The sequence below is a fragment of the Musca autumnalis genome, unplaced genomic scaffold (assembly GCF_047663935.1).
Source record: "Musca autumnalis isolate F117 unplaced genomic scaffold, ASM4766393v1 scaffold_1, whole genome shotgun sequence".
In the NCBI taxonomy this organism is placed as follows: Eukaryota; Metazoa; Arthropoda; class Insecta; order Diptera; family Muscidae; genus Musca; species Musca autumnalis.
In genome coordinates, this window is record NW_027411644.1 from 131,826,647 (window position 1) to 131,850,728 (window position 24,082).

The 24,082-nt window shown below is 39.5% G+C and overlaps 3 protein-coding genes across 6 annotated transcripts in view; 2 read left to right on the top strand and 1 right to left on the bottom strand.

Annotated features, from left to right (window-relative positions):
• Window positions 1-21,658, top strand: part of LOC141406761 (ATP-dependent DNA helicase Q4-like) — a 92,070-nt gene extending 70,412 nt beyond the window's left edge. Inside the window, exons 6-10 of one of the 4 annotated variants that reach the window (XM_073992779.1) lie at window positions 19,902-20,065; window positions 20,123-20,430; window positions 20,526-20,962; window positions 21,030-21,143; window positions 21,296-21,658. In XM_073992779.1, the coding sequence (XP_073848880.1) occupies window positions 20,623-20,962; window positions 21,030-21,143; window positions 21,296-21,327 (486 nt within the window). In that variant the 5' untranslated portion in view covers window positions 19,902-20,065; window positions 20,123-20,430; window positions 20,526-20,622 and the 3' untranslated portion in view covers window positions 21,328-21,658. Of the gene's footprint in view, window positions 1-19,901; window positions 20,066-20,122; window positions 20,967-21,029; window positions 21,224-21,295 lie in introns of all 4 variants that reach the window. The other 3 variants (XR_012413504.1, XM_073992770.1, XM_073992765.1) reach the window with 3 other exon arrangements.
• The window catches only part of Snap25 (Synaptosomal-associated protein 25kDa), a 762,009-nt gene that overhangs the window by 724,617 nt on the left and 13,310 nt on the right, over window positions 1-24,082 (bottom strand). The gene's annotated exons all lie outside the window — the stretch shown is intronic.
• On the top strand, window positions 4,828-7,842 carry LOC141403281 (uncharacterized). Its single transcript, XM_073985497.1, has one exon. The coding sequence runs from the start codon at window positions 4,828-4,830 to the stop codon at window positions 7,840-7,842; it is 3,015 nt and encodes a 1,004-aa protein (XP_073841598.1).

Below are 24,082 nucleotides of genomic sequence, written 5' to 3' on the forward strand. Positions count from 1 at the left end.
TGTTGGATCAACTGTTTATTGTTATTCAAATGCGGGATTGCGTACTATGTATTTGTGTATCATATGTTCCACCTGGTAGTACTAGTGATTTATATGCTTCTCATGTTAACAACATTCATTTGCTTTATGAGAAAATGGGATCAAACGCTAAACTTTTAATACTTGGTGATTTCAATCTATCAGAACTACTCTGGGTTGAATTTAATAATGACTTTGTTCCATTCAACGTCAATAAAGAAATAGAAATTAACTTAATTGACACATTTTTTGAAATGGGTCTTTTTCAGATCAATCACTGCTTCAGTAAATTAAATAAATTGCTGGACCTAGTTTTTGTACAAGCGGATTTTAAGAGTAAAATTTATAAATGTCTGATCCCATTTTCTCCATCGAGCATTCATAATAATGCCTTAATAGTCGAACTTGAATCATTTAATTTCATCAAACAATCAAGTTGCTCTAGTGTAAAGGAGTATGATTTCAAGCACTGTAATTTTAATTTATTTAATTTGTGATTTATTTTGTATTAAAAAAGCCTTGTGGCCAAAAAAGACTAATACAACATGCTTCGATTATAAAATATATTAACACATTAAGCTTAAAAAGTAAATTTAAGTAAATATAAATCACTACGTACACTTCATATTACTTCTTAGAAGAGAACTACTCTTAGAAATATCTCTTTTTTTTAAAAAAAATTTATGTCATTAAATGCCTTATTTGATAATATTGTCTGGGAAGATTTACTCACAAATAAATGCATTAATTCTTCATATGAAGCTTTTCTCAAAGTTATTTTGGATGTTTGCGACAAACATGTGCCTTTAAAGAAAAAAGTTTCCATTTCTCATCCCTGGTACACTACAGGCTTAAAAAAGTTAAAAAATAAAAGAAACAAACTGCATAAGCGTTATTTAGAAACTGCCTCAAATGAAGTTCTTCTCCAATATAAACTGTGCTCAAAAGAGTTAAATTTTTTAAAAAAAATTTATACAAGCAATACTTGCTCAATATTGAAAACAAAATTAATACTTATCCAAACCATTTTTGGTCCTTCATTCGTTCAAAAAAGCGTTCAACAGACATTCCATCTTCAATGATTTTTAAAAATGAATCATCTGATAAAGCAGAGATTATTGTTAACTTTTTTGCGAACTTTTTCAAATCTAATTTTGAAAACACAAACGCTAGCGGATTCAGCTGTGATTTTTCATATGATTTAAACATGGGTCTAATTCAACTTAGTACATGCGACGTTCTAAATGCAATTAATAAAGTTAAGCATTCTATAAAGACCGATGCAGATGGCTTATGCCCATTTCTTATCAAGAACTGCGCTCATTCGTTGGCCCATCCAATTTTGATGATTTTCAACCAAATGGAGTATTTGCCGATAGGTGGAAGATGGCTTCTATTTGTCCTATTTTTAAATCTGGAAAACGTAATGAGGTTTCCAATTACAGATCAGTTTCCAAACTGTCGACAATTTCTAAAATATTTGAGCATGCTATATTTGATATCCTTTATTTCAACACCAAATCTATAATATTTCCGCAACAGCATGGATTTCGTAAAAATAAGTCAACGGTGTCCAATCTCTCTGTCTTTTCGGACTATTGCTTGTTCGCTATGGAATCGGCTATGCAAGTTGATGTAATATACACTGATTTTTCATAAGCATTTGACAAAATTTCACACACTATATTACTTTCTAAATTGTTCTCATTGGGTATTCACTCAATGTTTCTTAACTGGTTTTTGTCATATCTACAAAACAGAATTTGTGTTGTTCCGATTGATAAATATAGCTCTCCCCCTTATATTCAGACATCTGGGGTTCCTCAGGGAAGCATCCTCGGTCCCCTTCTTTTCGATATTTATATAAATGACGTATCCAATTGCTTTAAATTTGCAAACTTTCTAATGTATGCAGATGACTTGAAAATATTTTCAAAAATAAAATCTTCTGCCGATGTAATTGCACTGCAGAACGACCTTATCAATTTTGATAATTGCTGCCTAAGTAACAACTAAAAGTCATTTTAAATAAATGTTCCCAAGTAACTTACTCTCGATTGAGGACTCCTTTACTTACCACATATATGCTTTTGTAATTCCTCTTTGAACAAAGTGAATGAAGCAATGGATTTGGGCATTCTGTTTGATTCAAAATTCTCTTTTAAACCTCACTTGGACCAATTAATTCCTAAAGTATACTCCACACTTGCATTTATTAAACGTAATGCTAAAGACTTCACTGATCCATACACATTGAAATCATTGTACTGTGCATTTGTTAGATCCAAACTTGAATATGGATCCCTTATCTGGAGTCCCCACTGCAATATCCATATTGCAAGAATTGAACGAATTCAAAAATCTTTTATCCGTTTTGCATTGCTTCATTTACATCACATGGATGATGTCATTAGAAATAAGACGCAAATTACAATCTACGTTATTTGTTTATGATTTGATAAAAGGTTTTGTAGATTGCCCAGAACTTTTAAGCAAATTCCCGTTTAGTGTACCAGGTAGACTTTCTCTAAGGCACAGAAATATTTTCTATGTTGGATTGCATCAAAGGAACTATATATTAAATGCACCTTTAACTCGGGCCTTAAATTATTTAAATTCTTTGTACAATAATCAGTTGCTTCATTTTAATAATTCTAAAGCCAATAAATAAATAAATAAATAAATAAATAAATAAATAAATAAATAAATAAATAAATAAATAAATAAATAAATAAATAAATAAATAAATAACTAAATAAATAAATAAATAAATAAATAAATAAATAAATAAATAAATAAATAAATAAATAAATAAATAAATAAATAAATAAATAAATAAATAAATAAATAAATAAATAAATAAATAAATAAATAAATAAATAAATAAATAAATAAATAAATAAATAAATAAATAAATAAATAAATAAATAAATAAATAAATAAATAAATAAATAAATAAATAAATAAATAAATAAAACTAAACTATATAGGTATATGGCTGTCCTACAACTTGAGTTTAAACTAAAGTATAAGAATAGAAAATAGGGATCATACAGTTTGTGATAAAATACAAAGGATAAGATGTTGGGCCTAGGATTCTTATGTAGTAAGGGGACGAGGACCGATACACCTCCAGATTGTAGCCGGGCCCGGCCCGACTTCAAGTATGTCGCCTTAACTGGTGGTCGGTTGTCAAACCGCATCACTGACTGATGCCTCTGTCCAGGTGGCCTTTGGATGCGCAATGTGCTTAGCCATTGCGCAATCTCTTGTTCCCGAGTCGAAGCGTTCAGATAGGCCAGGGCTCCATGCTGCGTGTTTCCTGTGGATGGTGGCATTGGTGGTTGGTTAGGTGCCCAATTTCCTTGCTGCGGCATGCCCTGAGCACCACTAAATGCTGGCGGCTGTCCATTAACAACCTGTGTGAATATCCAGCTTTTTCGTCAAGGGATGGCATTCCTCTTAACCCCACCACCCCGGGTTGCTCATAGTGACCTGCTGTTGTTGAGAGCGCGTTGCCGGCGGTGATTCGGGACTATATCTCATCTGGATAACTCGGTCTGAGATGAGCCGGGGCCTGCCATCCGTTGAAGGGTCGTGTTGCACAGACCGCTGGGGAGTTGCGACGGCTGAGGTCGGTGGGTTGCCACAACTGACCCGTCGCTGGTAAGAAGGGGCTGGCGCAGGAGAGCCCGGATTGTCTCTTAGCCGGATTAGCGGTCCGAGATGATATTTGTCCTGGCTTCCATTAGAGGCACGTACGGCTTCGGACACTTGGGTGTAGGAGCTACCTTCCGTGGCTTAGTAGGTATACGTTCCATCCGTGTACACAGCTACCGCTCGAATGAATTTTGTTAAAACATACATACTTACATAGCTTATATTTATTTACTATTTTTATTTTTGTTTTCACACTTTTTAGTTGAATTGTCCAAATTGCCAATAAAGCATTATTCAGTCATTAATTAAAGTAAGTCAATAGTTTTTATCGTTAATGTGACCTATATTTAAATTCACTTACTTTGTAATAGTTATAAATTTCATTTCTTTACATTTTTTTTTGTATGCATAATATTTGGCTTAGTCATCATTTATGTTATAAAAGAGTGAAATCAATAAAGATAAACATTCGTCTTTTAGTACTACAATCCGCCACCTCTTTTAATTATTAGTCGATGGTTTCCTTCAAGTTCATGTGCTTGTAAGGAACAACCCGAAAGAGAATCTTAAGTGCCAATTCAAGTTTATGTGCTTGAATGGAGAACACCAGATTCTAATTAGATTAACATTTTTTGGTGACCCCGACGTGATTGTTTCGGTTTATGTATAACGCGTTGTGTATATTAAATTCGAATCCTCGTGTCCGCACATCTTTGCTGATACTATAATCAACCTCAGATACAACAGATCCTTGCAGATTCAGCACGCCACCTCAGACACAACAGATCCTTGCAGATTCAGCACGCCACCTCAGACACAACAGATCCTTGGAGATTCTACACTCAACCTCGGATACAACACAAATCCTTGCAGATTCTACACGCAACTTTGGATACATCGCACCCTCGTGCTATCCACACGCATTTTGAAGCAAGCAGAAGCGTACCTTATTTCAAAAAGGACGCAAACCGAATCATCGGTAAAATTACCAGACGTGACACAACACGTATCCTGGAATTTATTTAAAAAGGGCAGTTGTTCACCGTTCAAGTGGAGAGGATCCAATAACCCCACAAGTGGTTTCGGAAACTTTTACAAAATATAAATCCATTAAAACCCCACAAGTGTTTTTGAAAAAAAATTTTATCAATGGCGACAGTACAAGAACTCATAGCCCTGCAGGAAGTAAGGGGCAGTAATTTTGATAAATTCGTGGCGACAATTAAAAAGGCTCCGCTTGAAAGAAGAACGGAAGAGTTCTACGTAGGAAAGCGTAATGAGCTAGTGGGGCTCTGGCAGACGTTTGAAAAGGCAGAAAACCAGATCCGCAATGATCCGTCTTTGCCAGAGGACGACCCATACATAGCGGAGAATTTACACAAGAACATTGGAGAAAAGTTTAGTTCAACGATGGACTATATCGAGGCGGAATTAGACAAATTGAAGTCTGCAAAGAGCAGGCCAGGTCCAACGGAAAAGGCCCAAAAAACTAGTTCAGAAGTCCAAACGTCGGTCCAGGTAGAGGAACCTGCATCTGCCCAAGTTGAGGGGCTCGCCCGAAGGATAAAAGCTAGAATGGCTGCCCTTATGCGCCATCTGCAGAGCTTGGACAATATCGAAACCGGACAATCAAATCAATTTTATGGAATCAAAGAAGAGACGATCAAAAAGTTGTGGAGTCAAATCACAGATTTGTACGACGAAATTTGGCAGCAGATTGAGGACCCTTCCAGAATCGAGCTAGATCAAGATTGCTACGATAGCCTAGAAGATACGGTTCAACATAACCTAATTCGGCTGGCGGTCCTGAAAGAAAAATGCTCTGACAATGCAACAAACGCACCTCTACTGGGAAGTAACTTGGCAACATACAGCGCACTTCCGCTACCGAAGGTAACAATCCCTCAATTCAATGGGGATTGCTTGAAGTGGCGACAGTTCTATGAACTGTATTTGGAGATGGTTGACAAACAGCCACTCCCCAACGTCCAAAAAATGTGGTATCTCAAAACGAATTTGTCGGGCGAGGCTGACAAACTCATAAGCCATCTAGCCTTGACAGAGGAAAACTACAAAACAGAATGGATGTTGCTTCAAGATCGTTACAACAATAAACGAATTCTTGTTTCAACATTGGTAGAGAAGATTATCAACCAGCCAACAGGAATCTCATCTACCGCTTCAATAAAGGCTCTGCATGACACCACGAGGGAATGCATGCTAGCCCTGAAAAATTTGGATATCGACACTTCGTCGTGGGACGCTCTACTGATCCAATTGATCACGAAAAAATTGGATCAGACGCTGTACATACGATTCATGCAATCGTTAACAAAGCCGAAGGAAGTCCCTACCATGAATGAGCTATTTGCATTTTTGGAGCTGCAATTTGAGTCGAGGGAATCAATTGGAAAAGTGGCAACTACTCAAAAAGGTTCAAGCAAAACTGTTTCGTCCATAGCATCAGTGGAGGATAACAGCAAATGCAGCCTATGCAAAAACGGCCACCATCCCATCTATCGTTGTAAACAATTTTTGGCAATGAGGGAATCTGAGAGGCTCAAATGGGTGCAACAACATAAAATGTGTACGAACTGCTTTAAATACGATCATGTATTACTACATTTGCCAAGCAAATCGAAGACATCTTCAATAGCTTCGAATCAATCACCAACCACAAGGAATGATGCCGCACCAGTCAACACAGCTGCAATCTCGTCAGCATCAGTCGAAGATCAGAAGAACGTAATTCTAGCTACTGCTAAGGTTATCATCAAGGCTGCAAACGGTATGTCAGGTGAATTTAGAGCGGTACTCGACTCGGGCTCACAAGTGAACCTTGTGACTGAAAGGCTGAAAAAAAAGTTATCACTTAGAAAGACTCAAAGGAAGGCTTATCATCGGGTGAATGTGCAGATGTTATATAATAATTCTGAATTTTCAACTGATTTGGAGGCGTTTGTTTTGCCAACAATTATACCAGCGCAACCGAATCACATCACTAAATGGCAGATCCCACAGAATATTAAATTAGCGGATCCCAACTTTAACACGCAAGGAAAGGTTGATATTCTAGTTGGAGCAGAGTTCTACTTTAGCCTAATGCAGCCTGGTACAATAAAACTCAGTGGCAATCAACCCATACTACAAAATACTGCGCTCGGCTGGATTGTTGGCGGCTTAATAGAACAAACCTCAACGGACGTCACACCAGCAGCGTTGACATGTGCAATTTTCGATAGTGAAACGTCACTAGAACAAGCAATCGAAAAACTATGGAAGCTCGAGGAAGTAGAAGCGAGTGAGGAAGTAATGTCTCCGCTAGAGAAGCTGTGTGAATCTCACTACAATCAACATGTTCAGACGGATGAATACGGTCGTTTCATTGTCAGGCTCCCTTTCCGAGAATCTCCAACTGCATTGGGCAAATCACATGCAATGGCGTATAACCGATTTATGAGCCTGGAACGCCGGCTTCTACAGAAGGAAGACATCCGAAGTCAATACATTAAGTTTATGCAAGAATACGAACAATTGGGACACATGCAAAAGATTGACGTGGGGACGGTATCAAACAAAAAATATTTTATCCCGCATCATTGTGTTCTCAAACCGGATAGTACCACAACAAAACTAAGGGTCGTATTTGATGCATCCGCAAAAACCTCATCAAGTTGTTCGTTAAATGATGTGAAGTACACTGGGCCAACTGTCCAAAGTGAACTTTTTTCTATATTGCTGCGTTTTCGATTGCCAAAATTTGTCTTCACCACAGACATTGAAAAGATGTATAGGCAAATACTACTACATCCTGATGATCAAAAATATCAACTGATTATATGGAGAGAAGATACGACGCATCCTGTTAGTTATTACAAGCTGAATACTGTCACATATGGCACTCGTACAGCGCCTTATCTTGCTACAAAATTTTTGCAGAAAATTGCAGACGACAACATGGATCGTTATCCACTTGGATCAAAGATGCTCAAGGAAAACTTTTATATGGATGATGGGCTCAGTGGTGCCGACAGCTTAAGTACAGCCCTTGAAACTCAAAAGGAATTGATAGCTATTTTGAAGCAACATGGTTTCAATTTAAGAAAATGGTCTTCGAATTCTCTTAGATTGCTGAAAGATGAAAATATAAACAAAACAATATAAACATTGGGGTTATATTGGATGCCTCAAGCAGACCAATTTTGCGTGAAGACAAATATCGACCATCATCAATCAATATCAAAGCGCTCAATTACGTCTGAACTTGCAAAACTGTTCGACCCTCTTGGTCTACTGGCTCCGGTTGTTGTGAAATCAAAGATATTTATTCAACAGCTGTGGCAGTTTACATTAGATTGGGATGAACCATTACCAAACCAAACTTTGTGCTACTTGGAAAACATTTCGATGTGAATTGGAAGGTCTCATCAACTTCAAAATACCTCGACATGTATTTTGTGGGGAAATTCCGATAAAAACACAATTACATGTGTTTGAGGATGCATCTGAAAGAGCTTTTGGCGCAGCTGTATACTTCCGATTTCTTACGAATGATGGGCGCGTAACGGTGCGTCTTATCTGTGCTAAATCCAGGGTGGCTCCTTTGAAGCAACAAACATTGCCTCGACTGGAACTATGTGCCGCAGTAGTAGCAGCTCAGCTAGCTAACAGAGTAAAGGTTGATTTAAGGCTTCAAGACCATCCTATGTTTCTTTGGACCGATTCGGAAATGTACCGGCCTGGATAAAATCACAGTCAACGTTTGTTGCTAATAGGGTATCGATTATTCAAACATTAACATTACCAGAACAATGGAAACACGTACCATCGAAAGAAAATCCAGCCGACATTCTATCGCGTGGACTTCAACCATCAGATCTGGCTAAATGGCGATTATGGTTCCATGGACCAGTTTTTCTTAATGGAAAAGAGGAGCTATGGCCGGCAAAACTTTGTTCTCGAAATGCTATTACTAATAACATGGAGTTAAAGGGAGCAGCTACTACAGGAATAGTACCTGCTGACATCAATTTCATTTATGGAATCGAACACAAAAATTCCTTCAGGAAATTGCAAAGAACCGTGGCGTACGTGCTTAGATTTACAAGAAACTCTGGGATACCAAGGACGGAACTGCCTGAAAATATAGCACTTAATCCCAAAGAGTTGGATCAATCCCTCCGCTTAATTACTCACGCTATACAATCTACCGAGTTCGCAGTCGAAATACAAGTTGAAGGCTGAAAAGCAACCGAGCAAGCATAGTTCTTTATGCAGTCTATCACTGTTTTTGGATGATGAAGGTATCATTCGCGTCGGAGGAAAATTGGAACATTCCATGCTACAACCAGATGCAAAACATCCGATAATATTACCATATAACGATTCTTTGGTGAAATTGCTCTTCAAGATGACTCATGAAGAGAATAAGCACTGTGGGCCCCAAGCGCTGTTAAACACAATAAGGCAGCGATTTTGGCCAATCAAAGGCAAAATATCAGCAAGATCAACTGTTCAAAAATGCGAACGATGTACTAGAGCGCGACCGCAGCTTTATCAACAAGTAATGGGTAATCTGCCAGCAACGAGGATAGTTCCTGCTCGACCGTTCATAAACACTGGAGTAGACTATTGTGGACCATTTTGGGTTCATTACAAGGTGAGGGGCAAACGGCCAACCAAGGCCTACGTAGCTTTATTCTGCTGCTTTGCAACAAAAGCGGTTCATTTAGAACTGGTATCCGATTTGTCCACTGAAGCACGACGTGGGCACTGCCAGAACATATATTGTGACAATGCTACAAACTTTGTCGGAGCCAAAAATAGTTTAGCGGAATTATCTGAAAGCATATATGCTACTAAAGCGAAAGAAGAAATAATATCAGCTTCCAGTGCTAAGGGCATACAATTTCATTTTATTCCACCGAGATCTCCTCATTTCGGTGGTTTGTGGGATGCTGCAGTAAAGTCTGCAAAACGTCTCTTAGTACGCAGTGTTTCAACAGAAACACTAACATGTGAGGAACTAGAGACAATTATAGTAGAAATCGAAGCTATTTTAAATTCCCGCCCTCTCACGCCACTATCAAACGACCCAGATAGCATTGAAGCATTGACACCGGGACATTTTCTAATAGGAAAAGCTCTAACTTCACAAGTAGACAGCAGAGCAGATACTGTAAAGACCTCCAGTACGTCACATTGGAAATTGATTTCTCATATCAAGCAGCAGTTCTGGAAAAGGTGGTCAGAAGAATGCCTACAGGAACTTCAACAGCGAAACAAATGGAGGAAAAAGATGGACAATCTTAAAGAAGGAGATATGGTCATTATCAAGGAAGACAATATACCCCAAATGAAGTGGCCATTAGGAGGAATTCTTAAGGTGTTTACCGGTGAGGACGGAGCTGTAAGAGTTTCAGAAGTAAAAACGCAGTCGGGAATATTCAAGCGGGCCATTCAAAGACTGGCTCCCTTATTTCCAGAAGGTCAAGATGAAGTGTCTAATGACAGTCATTCAGCGCAAGATGGTTCAATTTCGGCAACGGGTCACTCCCTAGAAGACGAGGATGAAAGAGATGTCATTCCGGCAAAAAGAGTGAAGATGGCGTATAGCCCGGCAATACTATCAGTATTGTTAGCACTGCTCCTGATCCCTATGGTCCTATGCAACCACCTGCAGGTTTCGCAATTTCAGAACGATCCGGGATTGTATTTTGAAGGATTGGGAACAGTGAAACAGAAAACGGCAGAATGGAAAATAGTCGGCAATATTGCGCGTTCTCTTTTTGGCGTTCTTGATGCAGATTACGCTGAAGAAATGTCGAAAACTATCAACAGAGCAAGGAACGAGCAGGATCACATGACAATATTACTTAAAAATCAAACGTCGATAATTGACACAACCATTAATATCATCAAACAGGATGAGATCAGCAATCAGCGAAAAATCCAAGAGATATCAGAAATGGTTGACAGGATCAAGATTGATGTCGCTAAGGAATCTTCCCAATTAAGCAACTCACAGCTTGTTGGACTCTTGTCAACGTACCTGACATTATCCGCCAAAAACCTTCAGCGAGTAGATTCCGAAATCATCAGTGTGCTTACCGATACACATAATGGCAAAATGAGCCCACTGTTACTGTCTCCTCATCAATTGAAGGAAGAAATTAGCGTTATCAAAGGAAGAAATTAGCGTTGAACTATTCAAGGTAGTACCTGTTCCAACCATAAAAAATGACACTTTAATCGCTATTCAGCCAGAAACATCGTACATGGCTACAGATGCCCACAGAGATGAATATATACTTTTCCAATCAGAGGACATATCAAGATGCCTCAAACCAAAGGATGGGGAATAAAAAAATCAGCAGTCCAAACTCCGGAGGAACGCCGCCGCCAACCCATGCGAGATCAATATCTTTAACAATCATTCAACTACCAATTGCAAACTCGACAGAATTATTGGAACGGCGGTTTGGAGCCAATTGCACCATCAAAATATGTGGATTTTTGCTACTACTGCCGATATTGAATCTTCCATTGTATGCGGAACGGAGACTAGTCTTATCACCATTAAAAATGCCGGTATAATGGAAATTGGTCCCAACTGTGTTATGAAGATCAATTTTGTTAGAATACACGGACATTTTGAAGCCTCCAATAGCCTACGTGCTTCTTATGTGAGATTGAAAGACATCCATTCCATAAGTTCACCACAGGAGGTAGAAAGGGTTTTAACACGCACTAACACTACTTCTTACAAGGTTCATCTAGAAGTATTGGAGAACATCCGAAGACAGCGGAATGAATCAACTCTAAGACATTTGCCACAACTAATTCACTCCAGAAGTCTTCATCATCATGCAGTTAGCTACACTTCATTGTTTTGCTGCGTAGTTATTCTGCTTGGTCTGCTGAGTTGGAAAATCCATTCAAGGTTAAACAAAATGCCTCAATTTACACCTACTCCAGCTGTAAGAACTCACCCATCAACAATAAGTGTCCCAGCTGATTCATCCACTCATACAACCAATTCAGCTACACATACTGCTTGACACTGTCACCGCGGCGGAGAATGTTAAAACATACATACTTACATAGCTTATATTTATTTACTATTTTTATTTTTGTTTTCACACTTTTTAGTTGATTTGTCCAAATTGCCAATAAAGCATTATTCAGTCATTAATTAAAGTAAGTCAATAGTTTTTATCGTTAATGTGACCTATATTTAAATTCACTTACTTTGTAATAGTTATAAATTTCATTTCTTTACATTTTTTTTGTATGCATAATATTTGGCTTAGTCATCATTTATGTTAAGAAAGTATTGTTATAAAAGAGTGAAATCAATAAAGATAAACAGTCGTCTTTTAGTACTACAATCCGCCACCTCTTTTAATTATTAGTCGACGGTTTCCTTCAAGTTCATGTGCTTGTAAGGAACAACCCGAAAGAGAATCTTAAGTGCCAATTCAAGTTTATGTGCTTGAATGGAGTAACACCAGATTCTAATTAGATTAACAAATTTATTTTGGAAAGCGATCGACCATGTATCCTCTTATACAGGGATAACGGTATTCCTGACTCTTTTTTTCACGTTTTGAGAGTGTGTTCTTGGGTGATATGGTTTAATTGGTGAGTGGAATTAGGTATCTCACACTTGTACTCTTCCCTTCTCTATCTCTCCCCTTCACTCGGTTGTTTGATTTACCGTGTATGGTTGTGGTCGAATTGAGTGGGATTTGTGTGCGTGTTTGGTGATCGAGGTTAAAACGGGTTGTGGTGTTGGTTAGTAGCGGTTATGTAAGTAATGCTCTTTCACTCGTAAGGCATGTATAGAGTATCGTTGTTGGCTGCTTAGGGGAAGTTTGTGAATTTCGGTTTTCCTGTTTGGTGGGTCGAGTGACAATTCTGCTCATTTATTGTCAACATCTGGGAAATTTCCTTGTTCTATTCGCCGTCTGTATTTGGAGATCTGGTTGGTGAGGAAGTTCTTTTCTATGGTTGTTGTTAGTTTTGATATGGTGTGGCGCACATTGTGCTGCACGTTAATGTTGTGGTTTTTCAGAGTGCGGTGAATTATGGTAAGGTTTTAGATCCTGTATGTTTACTCTTTTGAATTTGCAGTTGTGATCCTTCACTTCGAGGATATTCTGGTGGATAATGGAAGATACTTGGGTGCAAGCTTCTGATTGAATTTATCTGCTGCGGAAGAGATTTGTCTTTCTCTCACCCAAACCTTAATTCCGACCGCCAGTGACCATTTCCTTCGTCGGAGATTGTAGTACCGCTGTTGAGTACGGCTTGCCTGCCCACTGTTCTGCTTTGCATTCTCCCAGAGCTCCCTGTACATTTTGTTGCTTATTTGGGCCGGGGAGTATTTGGAGGATTCGCTGACTGCGGTATTTATCGCGAAAGCAATTTCCGGGAGGCGTTGATCCCATAGCCTGTGGTCGGACCCGGTATTTTGGGAAATCATTGTCTTTACCACTCGGTTTGCGCGTTCGGTGGTATTTTCGTGGGGAGCGTAGACGGCCGTTGTGCGACGTTCGATGTGGTGGGCTTCCAGGAAAGACTTAAGTTCACGGCTCAGCGCTTGACGGCATCCTGGGCTGTGGCGCGTCTGGTGGGTATCAGATCCACCCATCGAGCAAAAGTGGAAACCGTTATTTTTTTAAATATACCGTTTTCGACTGTTGCTCGATCGCTTTCAACATCTTTAGGTTTTATCTATGACTCAATTTTTAATTCACAATAAGAAATAAATCACTCAACACGCTGTCAAACATTCCGCTTTGTCCGTGTTCGTTATTTCGAAATGTGTTAATAAATTCCTGAGGGAGATTTCAAAATACATAGCTTGGCTCCTTATGCTTCCAACTGGTTTAAAATCAACTGAGTAATGTTTGCTATTTTAGGAATCAATCAAATCATTTTTAAAATCTACTTAACCGTAAAATAAAACTGAAATAGTCTACATTTTGAAAATTTTAAACATTTTTTATCATAAAGTTTGACAGAAATTTCAAATATGATAGTTTATTGTAGGTTTTGGAGCACAGCAAACCGGCGCTGCATTACAAATATTAATTTTAAGTCATTAAAATATGAAGAAAACATAACATAATATTTTGGGCGTTATGTCCACTTACAACGCGGACATAACGCCCAAATTTTTTGGTGTTGTATCCATTTTTTTGGGCCTTATGTCCGAAATTAGGGCTGACAAAACACCCAATCTTATTTTGGGGATTAAGTCCGGGGTCATGGCGTACATAACGCCCAAAACTAATTTTGGGCGTTATGTCCTTAGGCGTTAAGTCAGGCCGCCTTTCAGTAGTTCATACTCATCGGTTAGCTCTATCAGGTCATCGAGAGTCTTAAAATCATGACGCCGCACGTAATGACGATATTCCGGACGTAGACCATGATAAATCCGATCTAGGTGGTTTGTATTTCGAAGTTGAGGATGTCGCCGGGAGTTCGTCAGCATCGTCAGTTTATAATCTTTAGCTCTTTCTTGAGGGTGCTGTTTGCGGTTGTAAAAGTTCTGCTCGATCTGGCTTAGGTACCGTTTGGGAGAAAAAATTTTTCCGCCTCTGCCCATAAATCTTCCCACGTTTTGATTTCGGCACGTTTGACCCAGTACCACTTCAGTGCGTTGCCTTCCAGTATGGTGAGCAGAGATGGAAGGAGACGGTCCGGATTGATAGAGTGACATTCCGCCAATTCCTCGTGACGCTGCAGGAAGTCGGTCAGGTCCTGTTCCCCCGTATACTTCAGTGACCACCTGTGGACGAGGTTCATAATGTCTATGCCGGTGGGCATGGCTGGCTTAAGGTGGTTCTGTACTTAAACTTCCATCGTGGTTTCGGTATAGAACTCGGAGGTGGAGGCCCTTACTTCCCTCTCTAGTTCCAGGAGCAGATTCTCGGCAGATGCGCGGGTTCGTTTGTCTCTGATATGTTTACTGAGCTGCTTCCGGAGATATTCTACGGTCAATCCTTCGGTATTTATTCCGGCAGTTTTGCACCTTTTGATTAACTTGTCCTTCCGGAGGAGATATATCCAACTAAGAGACTCAGGTGTTAGGTGGTCCTCTGTTTCCATCTTTCCACTACTACTATTCATGGACCTCGACGAATCTTCGCTGGTGGTGGTTGAATTTTTGCCGCAATTCGTGTCTTCGTCGGGTCCCTGCTCGGGCGCAATATATAACGAGTAGTTTTGTCTACGGCTCAAGGACCCACTAACCTCAAGTGATAACACGAGTTTTCTTTTTATAGTTCAATTCTTAATACGACTCTTGGGTGTTAGTAAAATGAATAGTAGTTTTAGTGGAAATTCAGATATTTTGACTTAGTTCGGGGATAATATGCAGGTTCGGTTACGATGGTGCGACGAGCGGGTAGCTGGCTACAAGCGTTGACGGAGCGAAGCGGTGTTCTGGATATGGCGAGTAGCGGCCTAGGAGCGTTGATCGGCGAGCGGGTAGCTGGCTACAAGCGTTTACGAGGCGAAGCGGTGAGCTAGATGCGGGATACAAGCGCAGGACGGCGAGCGGGTAGCTGGCTACAAGCGTTGACGGGGCGAAGCGGTGAGTTGGATGCGAGCGAGTAGCGGGCTACAATCGTTGTACGGCGAGCAGGTGGCTGGCTACAAGCGTTGACGGGGCGAAGCTGTGAGCTGTATGTGGGCGAGTAGCGGGCTACGAGCGTTGAACGGCGAGCGTGTAGCTGGCACAGAGCGATTGAGCTGGCAAAGAGCGGTTGAGCTAGCAACGAGCGGGTGAGCTGGAAAAGAGCGGGGTGCTGGCAAAGAGCAGGTAGCCGGCTACGATTAGGTCAAGTACACTCGTTACTTACAGGTTACTACGACTGCGGTCAAGCCACACATCACTTCACCTGTACTAACACTGGTTTTCGATCTCCTCGTTTATCACGCTCATCATAGCCGGGTTGCGTGGAAAATATCGCTGTTTTGTGGGTTCGTTGTGCTTCAATTTGATGGTGTGTTTGCCACCCGACACCTACCCTCACTCTGTGAAAATGTGGCAATGTAGGGCGATATTACCAAATTTAACTCGGCTTCTTGAGATTCGGTGAGGAATGACCGGAGGGTTATGGTGTGCACGTCGTCCACGGTCGGTTCGAAAAGGGAGTGGATGACGACTTCTCCATCTATACTTAGCCTGCAGTTCCGGTTAACGAGGAAATCCATTCCAAGTATCATACTTTCGGCTAAGGTTGGGATGACGGTTACCGATAACAGTGTTGATTTGCCCCTATACTCCACCCGTAGGCCCACTCCAGATTCACAATCCACGACCCGTTGATTGGCCATCTGAATTTTTCTCCTAGCCGTTCCCCGAGGTACTCCTTTTGAGTGAAGGAAACACCTCATGGCTAAGGGAGGCACCTGTGTCCACGAGGGCTTGGACTTTGACCTCCTCAACACACACGGGGATAAAGTATCTGCTGATCGGCTCAGACACCGCTGAGATCCTCCCATTGGCCCCCCAGGGTACATCCACAATCACGGGTGAATAAACCCTCCTGGCCACAATAAGAACAAAACAGGATGGGTGTTTGCTGACATCTTCCACGGGTATGACACGGACGTTTACACCGCCAACAGTGGGGTTCCCGGGAATATGGAACGTCGGTGGCGTGTAACATATGAGAGGTGTGTGGTCTCTCAAGACGGGCTTCATCTCGTTTCAGTAGTTCAAACTCATCGGTTAGCTCTATCAGGTCATCGTCATCAGGTCATCATGACGCCGCATGTAATGACGATATTCCGGACGTACACCATCATAAATCCGGTCTAGGTGGTTCATATTTCGAAGTTGAGGATGTCGCCGGGAGTTCGTCAGTATAGTGTCTTTAGCTCTTTCTCGAGGGTGCTGTTTGCGGTTGTAAAAGTTCTGCTCGATCTGGCTTAGGAACCGTTTGGGAAAAAAAAAATGTACCCGCCTCCGCCGGGAAATCTTCCCACGTCTTTATTTCGGCACGTTAGACCCGGAACCACTTCAGTGCGTTACCTTCCAGTATGATGAGCAGAGATAGAAGGAGACGGTCCGGATTGATGGAGTGACATTCCGCCAATTCCTCGAGACGCTCCAGGATTTCGGTCAGGTCCTGTTCCCACGTATACTTCAGTGACTACCTGTGGACGAGGTTCATAATGTCGATGTCGGTGGGTAGGGCTGCTAAGGGTAGTTTTGTACTGGAATTTCGATCGTGGTGCAGGAGCAGATTCTTGGCAGAGGCTCGGGTTCGGGTGTCTCTGATTTGTTTACTGAGCTGCTTCCGGAGATATTCTACGATCAATCCTTTGGTATTTATTCCGGCAGTTTTGCACCTTTCGATTAACTTGTCCTTCCGGAGGAGATATATCCAGCTAAGAGACCCTGGTGTTAGGTAGTCTCCTGTTTCCATCTTTCCACTACTACTATTCGTGGACCTCGACGAATCTTCGCTGGCGGTGGTTGAATTTTTCCCGCAATTCGTGTCTTCGTCGGGTCCCTGCTCGGGCGCCATATTTAACGAGTGGTTTTATCTAAAGCTGAGGTAAGCTCGTAAGCTCGTCTCCAGGGACAACCCAAGGCCCCACAAACCTTAAGTGATAACAAGAGTTTTCTTTCTAAAGTTCAATTCTTTATTCGACTCTTGGGTGTTAGTAAAATGAATAGTAGTTTCAGTGGAAATTCAGATAGCGGGTAGCTGGCTACAAGCGTTGAAGAGGCGAAGCGGTGTGCTGAATGCGGGCGAGTAGCGGGCTACGAGCGTTGGACGGCGAGCGGGTAGCTGGCTACAAGCGTTGACGAGGCGAAGCGGTGAGCTGGATGTGGGCGAGTAGCGGGCTACGAGCGTTGAACTGCGGGCGGGTAGTTGAACGGCGAGCGTGTAGCTGACTACAAGTGTGGTTGAGCTGGCAAAGAGCTGTTGAGCTGACAACGAGCGGGTGAGCTGGCAAAGAGCAGGTAGCTTGCTACGATTAGGTCAAGTACACTCGTTACATACAGGTTACTACGACTGCGTTCAAGCCGCACATCACTTCATTTGTACTAACTCTGGTTCTCGACAAACTCAATGGTGAAACTCTGAACATCTTACATATATGCGTTTGCAAAGTAAATGCGAAGCACTTGTGACTTGAGGTTTTCAAGAAATGCACCAGAATCAATGTTTTCATAGTAGCTGCAGTATGAATGGTGGTGCGAAATTAGAATGCGTTGTCAACAAGAGTGATGTGTGGTGTGCGTATATATGTTTGCCTTTGGTGGCAAACGTATGCTGGGGTGGGTAGTGTTGACGAATGGGCAACTGGCTTATGTTTATTGTTGTTGGCACAAGTGTTTGTGTGGTTTCTGTGAGTTTTGTCCAGGTACTGAGGGTAAAACGTGTATTAGAATGGGTAGTGCTAATGGGTATTTTTAAGTGAATTAGGGAAATAATTGATAGGGGAATGTATGTAAAATGGAATAAAACCAGTATTGGTTTTATTTTATTAATTACACTGTGCTACAGTGAAAATTTGCAGAGGTTCTGATGCATAAATTCGGTATTGTGGGAGTCCATGGAAGACGAAAATACCTTTGATTTCTTTGGGACACTTCGTTTTTTGATTTTATAACCGTAAATGTAGTGAAAAAGGGGGGTTTCTTGGATTTCCAAATTAAAACAGACATAACTTATATTTTCCACAACGGACTTTATCGGCTTATTTTTTATTTAAAATGTGAAAATCATGCCTTTCAAACAAATCATAATTTTTAATAATCGGGTAACAAATGGTTAAGTTATAATGATTTAAGTATGACAAAAACGCTTTAAAAACGGGAAAATGGGGTTCCTCGTGCTCTAGGCTGCGTAGAAGACACCAAACTGCGCAATTATTTACATTTATCACAAAAAAATTTAGTAAGCTTTACAAAACGCGGAAAAACAATGAAATCGGTTGAAAAATACATGCGTTACAGCATTTTTTGTGTTTTAACCTTCTGATTTTTCCTTTATAAAAGTTGGTACCTTAGTGCCTATGATTGTTTTATGAATTTGTCTACTTAATAATTACGCACAAGTACCAATATTTTATAAAGGAAAAACCAAACGGTTAAAACACTAAAGATGGCATAACTCACGCATTTTTCAACCGATTTCATTCATTTTCCCCATTTTGTAAAGCTTACTAAATTTCCCTTATGATAAAGGCAAATAATTGCGCAGCTTGGTGTCTTCTACGCAGCCTAGAGCACGAGGAAAAAAAAAGCATTTTCCTGTTTTTTAATGCGTTTTTTTCACACTTAAATCATTATAACTTAACCATTTCTTACCCGATTTTTAAAAATCATGGCTTGTTCGATATGTATGATTTTCACCTTTTCATCACTTTTAAATATAAAATGTGCCGTAAAAGTCAGTTGTGTAAAACAAAAGTTATGTCCGTTTTAAGTTGAAAATCTAAGAAACCCCGTTTTTCACTACGTTTACCGTTATAAAATCAAAAACGAAGTGACTCAACGAAATCAAAGGTATTTTCGTCTTCCATGGACTCCCACAATACCGAATTTATGCATCAGAACCCCTGCAAAAAAAATTTGTTAACTTTTGTATCACAGTGTTATTATTGATAATAAGGGTTTAGCTGTATGGAATAGAACCAGCATTGATTATATTTTATAAATTAGCTTATTTTAATAATGTCATTAAATATGAAAATAAGCGACTGCGGTTTTTTCGGAGATGTTAATAAAAAAAATGGAACGTTTGTAACGGTCACGTTACAAAGATCATGCATGATTCGAAGTGTTTTAGTGATTCATAAACCCAAAAAGCTTTGTTGTGGATTTATGTCAAACTCCTAGAAAATAAGCTGTAACTCGCTCCGTTTTACAGATATCTACATGAAAATTTTACACAAGATAAAGTAGAAGTCGTAGAAAAAATAGATATTGCTTACTCCAAAAACACATTGTTTGTATTATGCCATTCTTTGCTGCTTAAGATGGAACATATATGGAATATAATGTTATAGGGCGTTTATACTATTGAAGGTTACCCCTGTGGGATTTAAAGATCCAGTGGGTTAATCTTAACCGTTTATTTATGCCTTTATGAGGATATAAATGACAGCTGATTTCTGTTTGTGTATACATACAAAACCGAAAATCGACATACATAACTTTAAATGTTTATTAATTTTTTTTGTAGAATGCAAAATAAAAACGCATCGCCAATTTTTTGCGTACCTCCTGTATGCAAGATCTTAAAGTGACTGAGCCGGAAGCTTGGAGGAAGCTGAACAAATGCTAGCAAATTGCCACAGGCTACATCAAAGTGACAAACTGAAAGATGACAGTGAAGAAGGATATGAGGTGGTTATGATTAATTTCCTAAGGGGAACTGTTGATCTAGATAACACCTTATTTTAGATGACGAAAGCAGCAGCGAAGAAGATGATAAAGATAATAATGGTGAAGATGATGCCTTCGAAGAAAAAGTTATGGAAACAAGAAAAAGCAGTATCGCCAATTAAAAATATGTAGACCATAAACTTCCTGAACCATTTCTTAAAGGTGTCCGTGATACAACAGATACATTTAAGATATCAATCCGGATGGCAGGGTTAAGGAGGCTTTACGCAGTTTTGGCCATAGCAACTTTCGCAAGGGTCAAGATCGTGCTGTTATGCGTTTTCTATCGGGTATGTCGACTTTGGTAACATTATCCACGGGTAGTGGTAAGTCACTGAATTATCAATTGCCAGCTTATTTATTCCCAAAACAAAAGAAAGCCATTACCTTTGTTATTTCACCATTGGTATCTCTTTTGAAGGATCAGGTGACCGGAGAGCCACATATTCTAAGAGCCCATTGTTTGCATACTAATCAAAAGCCCCAACAAAGATTGGAAATCATGCAATTCAAAGGTGATGGAGAAATTGATGTACCGTTTGTATCTCCAGAAGCGGTGGTGTTGGGGGGAACGTTCCACTGGCTTTAGTTCAATTCTACGTCAACTACCACCAATAGCATTTGCCTGTATTGACGAGGCTCATTGTGTTTTCAAATTCAGTCACAATTTCCGTCCCAGCTATATGATGATCTGTAAAGTATTAAAGAAGAATTTGGGCGTAAAGTCTTACGGCCAGGGGCATAATCATGGAGAGAATGACATCAGTAGTGATACACCATTGTCCGACAATGTAATACTTTCCGTGTCCAGAGATGAAAATCGTGATTCTGCTCTATTGCAGCTGCTACTAATTAAACGTAAGTAAGTGAAAAATTTATAACATGTATTTTAGTGAGGCTAATCAATTCTTCTATAATGTTTTAGATATTTTTGTTGTGGATATAACAGCAGTAATTGGTTGGAACAGTGAACTTGGAATGGGTCCAAGTGGGTTGATAGCGTTACATTACTCGCTATCCAAATCGATCTCCCATTACGGTAAGTTTTTAAACACCAAGAGACTTGGCAATAGAAGTAATATGAGATGCCTTAGATATATTATAACGCAATTAATCCAGGTAAAAAAATACTAATGCCTAATAATAATACGTATCGCCTTAATAACAATTTACAATGATCATATGTAATAGTTTCTTACAGGAATCAAATGTCTGGATGGTGATATTGAATCAGGTGTTATAGCTCTTATTATGTACCCCGAAAATAATTTCATGGTATTCCAAGTCCCAATTATCCAGCTATTATGTGAGCATATTGTAAATTTTGATGGGACCATTCAAAGACTGATTTTAATCGTATTGTACGATATGTAATTTTTTGAAAATGTCATTTCTCTGCTAATTGTGTCCTTACCCCCAAACCATTTGTTAATAATTGTTGTAGGATTGTGCGATTTTATGTGTGTGTGATTCGAATTGTAATTTAAAAACGAACAAAGTTGTCTAAAGATTTTAGGTGAATTTATTCATAATAAAATTTAAAATTTTTGTTTTAGACCTCCTCGTTTCTTATTTTTTTTATTTTTCAGGTCAAAATTGAAATTTGCAGTTGTGCTGTTGTAGCTACGCAAATATGTTCGTATATTATTTCATTAGTCCCTGTCCATACTAGAGCGATTTCAATGAAATAATTTTAAGAAATTAGGCTTTCTTAGATCGAGTTCCCTACTTATTTCCTTATATTACTATACAATGGAACTCGATGTAGGGACGAATAATTTCATGAAATTTTTCAATGCAATGACTATAGTGTGGACCGGGACATATCAGGATCTGGTTCCTCTGTATCCAGAGTGAAAAATTCAGCAACCCAGCAAGTATCGTGGCATAAATTCGGGGCTAATACGAATCGTCTGGACCTTAACTGGGTTACGGCATTCACTTCGTATCTCTATACTGCGTGCGCCACTGAATCAGTGTGAAGCCTGCTTGATAGGATCGTTGGTCTAGAGTTTCTCGTTTATACCTTTGGACCTCTCTCTCTAGATCATGAAGGTGCCGGAGTGGGGAAGCCTCTCTGCGATAACGACTTTAATATGCTTTGGAATGCACACCCAATAACATGGACAGTTAGTGTTCGGAGCCTTATTCAGGGGGAGCCTTATTTAAGCTATCCGCATTCATTAAGATTTCTATGGCGCCTAAAGGGTGTGGAATTTTAGAAAGTAGAAGTATACGGAGATAAGACCCCGTCTTGGGGAACTTCCTGTTTCGCTCTACGCGTTTTGGACTTCTTGTTTCTAAATTCCACACACGACTTGCGTCCACACATATAGTTGATTATCCAACGTTTCTAACATTGTTGGAGGGTAGTCCTCTCCATATCTTCGAACAGCTTTGCACGGTTCGATATGTTAAGAGCTACTGTGGCTGTTCGGTCGCACGAATATGCCATTTAATGCTGCTGTAGTACTATTGGATACGGGCTATTCCTGTTTCTGTCGTTTGTTGTGCAAGCTTTTAAGTTTTCTGATGTATGAACAATCTTGTTGCAAACTTTTTCTGTAAGGAAATATGAGTGCTATTTAATTTTGGTATTCAAATAAATATTAATTTACTTACCTCTGCGAATTCATCTTAATATTCTTTTTATGTTTTTATTTGTGTTGCTGCGTGTTTTTGACAATGACAAAATGTAAACAAGAAAACGATTGCAACTTTTCGTACCATGGGAAATGAGTTGAATTTTTTAGTACAAAAACAGTGTTGGATTGTATTAGTATCCAGATTTCGTGCAGGATCTTAAACAAACCCGGTCATGAAAAGATTTAAATTTGTGTGGTAAATCTTCATAAATTTGATGAGATTAGACAAACAAATCATGATATAATAATAATAATAATTGTTCCACAAACATCCCAGGCGGGACAGGGGAGACTTCTCTCATATCAATAAGTGCACCCCGATTCATATTAGCTCAATGATATGGGACCTACTGTTTATCGCCGAGTCCGAACGGCGTGTCTTACGACACCACTTTATAGAGAAGTTGTACAAGGCTGGAATACTCAGAAAATGTCGCCAACATTACTGAGGGGTATTTTGCCACCGTTGAAAAGTGTTTGATGTTGACTGGCCGGGGAATCGAACCCACGACCTTCAGCGTGCAAGGCGGGTGTGCATACCATTGCACCACGGTGGCACCCACAAATCATGATAATGAAGGTTAACCCCGCAAAATGCTCTAATATAAACAGCATATTAGGCAATTAGGATACACAACGTGATGTTATATGCAACAGAGCTGACATTTTATACTAAATTGCGTATATACACGCAGAAAAATATGTGTTAGAAATATGTTTGGATCCAAACAATTATTTGTTTGGGACTCCTTGCGAACAAATATATGTTTGGATCCAAACATAATTTGTTTGTGTCCAAACAAATATATTGTTAAAACATACATATTTACGCATATAGCTATGCACATATTTACTATTTGCATTTTAGTTGTCACATATTTACAATTTGTATTTTAATTGCCCGAATTGCTAATACAGCATTTTTATATAAGGCATTAACCAAAGTAACAGTCAATAATTTTATCGTTAATGTGACATATATTTTATTTAAGTTTACTGGCTTTTTGCAATGTTTATCAATTTCATTTCTTTACTTCTTGTATGCATAATATTTGACCTAGTTATACTTTGTGTATGTCATCATTTATGTTAAGAAAATATTGTTATACAAGAATGAAATCAATAAAGAAAATCAGTCGTCTTTTAGTACCACAACCAACCTTTTGTTCTTAATTATCAGGTGACCTTCCTTCAAGATTATGTGCTTATAAGGAACAATTAAAAAGTGGATTATAAGTGCCAATTCATGTTTATGTGCTTGAATGGGCTAACACTAGATCCTAGTTAGAGTAATAGTTTCGGTTTATATAACGTGTCGCGTATATTCAATTCC

Bases quoted from the DNA above. Each gene is read 5' to 3' on its own strand.
- LOC141403281 (XM_073985497.1), top strand. From the start codon at position 4,828: ATGGCGACAGTACAAGAACTCATAGCCCTGCAGGAAGTAAGGGGCAGT.